The sequence below is a fragment of the Austrofundulus limnaeus genome, unplaced genomic scaffold, assembly GCF_001266775.1.
Source record: "Austrofundulus limnaeus strain Quisiro unplaced genomic scaffold, Austrofundulus_limnaeus-1.0 Scaffold344, whole genome shotgun sequence".
Taxonomy (NCBI): domain Eukaryota; kingdom Metazoa; phylum Chordata; class Actinopteri; order Cyprinodontiformes; family Rivulidae; genus Austrofundulus; species Austrofundulus limnaeus.
Genome location: NW_013952746.1, coordinates 96,545 through 99,868, shown reverse-complemented (window position 1 = coordinate 99,868; position 3,324 = coordinate 96,545). Strand labels below are relative to the sequence as shown.

The following is a 3,324-nucleotide window of genomic DNA, read 5'->3' as shown; positions in this document are numbered from 1 at the left end:
CTCGGGCTGCTCGGGTARGGTTTGGATGCGCCGACCTCCCGACGCAAAACTACGACTTCAGGGGGCGTTCCAGTTGAAAAATAGAACTCGGAGGCTCGAAGCTACGACCTGCGAGGACAGCTGGAACGCAGCATACGTTAAAGTAAACTGGGCCCTTTAGTTTGGTCGCTTGAGGTTTGAAGCATTAGCTTAGCGTTAGCCTAGCATTAGCTTTTTTAAAGAGACATGTCGGCAGCTTCTGCTCAGACTGAAGACAGTCAGGCGACTCAGACCCAGAGTTTTTGTTCTCTGGTTATTTTTGTTTCTGTTCCAGTCGGAGTTATTTGTGTGTTTAAAGTGATGTTTTGTTGTGTAAACTAAAGATGAACAGAACAGAGCAGGTTACTCATTAAAGAGTCATTGTTGTGAAAAATYACTCTGACAAGACAAACAATAAAAGGCAAAGGAAGAGAATAATGGCAGCTTTGGATGCTTGTTATTATTGGACTCATTTCCTTCCATCTGAATTCTCCACGAGTCCCTGGTGCAGCTGATTACCTCCGATTCAGCCGACCATCCAGGGAGGGGCATTAACTGTGGAACAATGAGCAGAGAGCGGGGGTCTGTGAATCGGGGAATTCCAGTTAAATGATCTCCAGTGAACGTGGGGCTTAAATAGAGGCTAAAAGCAACACGAAGCACTCGTCTATCCCATGCTCATTACCTGCTCCTCCGTCCCCCCGGAGCCCTGGCTCAGCTTCACGTGGAGCACTTCCCTGTCAGGAGGAGGGTGATTACAACATTCTGCTCAACAAAAAGCCTCCCTTCGTCCTCGCCTAAACACTTCCTGTTTCCCCCCTCGCCCTCCTTGTTATTCAGCGGTCACCCCCTCACTCTAAACCCCCCAGGAGCTGCAGGTGATTCCTGCGCTGCCGCTGATTTGTGTTTTTTATCCTGCCGGTGTTTACGACACAGAGACGGGCAGAGTGCTGCAGGAGAAATGTTTATTCAGCGTCAGACAGAAGAGAAGCTGAAGCCTGAATCACATCAGAGCCCCATCCAGACAAACTGAAAACAGCAACACAAAGAGTTTGTGAGTCCCAGCAGCGAGCAGATGGTGGGATCACTGATGAGGGTCTCATCCATCCAGGGTGGAGAGCGGGTCTACGCGTTCCTCTGCCAAGGCTCCACGTAGTCCAAACCCAGATGGTCAAAGATGTCCTTTTCTGTCGTCGCTGTCAGGAACTCTTTCTGCAGACAGGATGAACYGACACACAGTCTGGTTACTGGCAGCGGTGGGCACAGTTCCCCTAAAGCATCCATCCATCCATCCATTTTCTGTACACGCTTCTTCCTTTTCAGGGTTGCGTGGGTCACTGGTGCCCATATCCAGCAGTCACAGTGCGAGGGGCGGGGTACACCCTGGACAGGTCTCCAGTCCATCACAGGGCCACACATAGAGACAAACAAGACAAACAACCATTCACTCTCTACACACACAGCTCTACCAAATGAGCCACCGTGCCGCCTCCCCTAAAGCACTAAAGCACTAATAGGGGAACTAATTTATTGTTTAGTGCTTTAGGGTTTTAGTTATTTTTTAAATTCATTAGTGGATTAGCACTTGCTAAATTTATGGGCTACATTTCGAAACACTAACTGAGCTCTTTAAATTGATCAACATTATTGTTCACAGTTGAGGGTGAAAGCTGACACACATTCTGTTCATGTGTGTCACTGATCTACAAGGTCACGTGTCAAACTCAAGGCTATATAGTCGTAAACCCCTCTATCAAACTGGAATAAACCGGTCTGGAAGCTGGAGGGGGCGGGGTTTAAAGTGCCTTATTTGGATTAAATGAGACAGCATCAAAACAACTGGATCTGAGACACACACCCCAGAAAAGTGTGGGGCTTGTGGAGATGCACATTCTAGAAAAGGGGCGGGACTTGTGGAGTTTCACACCCCAGAAAAGGGGCGGGACTTGTGGAGTTGCACACCCCGGAAAAGGGGCGGGACTTGTGCAGTTGCACACCCCAGAAAAGGGGCAGGGCTTGAGGAGTTGCACACCCCAGAAAAGGGGTGGGACTTGAGGAGTTGCACACCCCAGAAAAGGGGTGGGACTTGAGGAGTTGCACACCCCAGAAAAGGGGCGGGACTTGTGGAGTTGCACACCCCAGAAAAGGGGCAGGACTTGTGAAGTTGCACACCCCAGAAAAGGGGAATTCAGGCCAAAGCATTGCAGTTCTACATTATAAAGACCCAAGTGAAGGATTTAAATATGAAAAAAGATTTAAATGTCCACTTTAAGCACTGTAACAAAGTAACTGTACTTTATTATCCACCTCTGAAAACTGACCAGATCATTCATGTGAGTCCACTTTGTGCTGACAGATGAAGACAGGAACAGCTGAAAGAACATCCAGTAAATATGGATTATTATTAAAGATATGACTTATTTCAAGAAACGCACCTTTTCATGAAGGTGTCTCAGGACAACAACAATGCAGGAATTAGTCTTGCTTTTGCACAAACTTTCTCCCTCAGCTGCAAACTGCGCGTATCGATTTAAAGCCTCACATCCAGCAGACTGAGCTAAGACTCCGACACGCTGTGACAGCACAGATTTACGTTTGGAGCTCTTCCTCTCCTCTCCAACACAAACACTCCAACCTTGCTGTAAGTGATTGCCCTCCTCAGCAGATGAGTATTTTTCCTGACAAATCACGACAGGGCTATTAGGCGCTGGACGTCGACCAGAGCAACGTGATGGCTCACGTCTCTGTAGGAGCCGTGACGAGGCATGACTCACCTTGGGAGTGAGACAGCCCGGAGAGAAAGTGTGACGCGTCCTGCCTTCAAGTGCTAAACTGGACCTGACACCAGAGCTTGTCAGCTCCACCGTCAGCCAGAGGCAGAGCTAACAGAGGAGGAGAGAGAAGAAACCACTACAAGGCCTGTCTCCCTCCATGCAGACTTGTTAGTTTGATTACAAACGACAGCGAGGCCACGGAGCACAAACTGCAAGAAGCTCTGTTCATATCAGACCTCTTTAAATTCAAGTATAATTCAGTTTAACCACAGTTTAGAGAACTCTGCAACAAAACAAACGTGGAAATGAGAGAACGTTGCTTCAACACGGTGAGGAGCAATAAAAAAATGGCTTCATGTGATAATACATAAAGCTTTAAAAGACCGTTGATGTTAAAGGGGCAATATCATATAAAATCAACTGTTTTGAGTTTTAAATCATGTTATAATGTTATACTCTCATAAAAAACACGCCTTGCTCTGACTCATTCATCATGTTTGAGAAATCCTGCAGTGTTTTTATGAAGCCATGC

At 47.2% G+C, this 3,324-nt stretch overlaps 1 protein-coding gene across 1 annotated transcript in view; it reads right to left on the bottom strand.

Moving 5' to 3' along the window:
* Positions 1 to 966: 966 nt before the first annotated feature.
* dntt (deoxynucleotidyltransferase, terminal) overlaps positions 967 to 3,324 on the bottom strand; it is a gene marked incomplete in the record, with an annotated part of 88,551 nt that continues 86,193 nt past the window's right edge. The window contains 1 exon segment of the mRNA XM_014022867.1: positions 967 to 1,230. Within this exon segment, the coding sequence (XP_013878321.1) occupies positions 1,144 to 1,230 (87 nt within the window).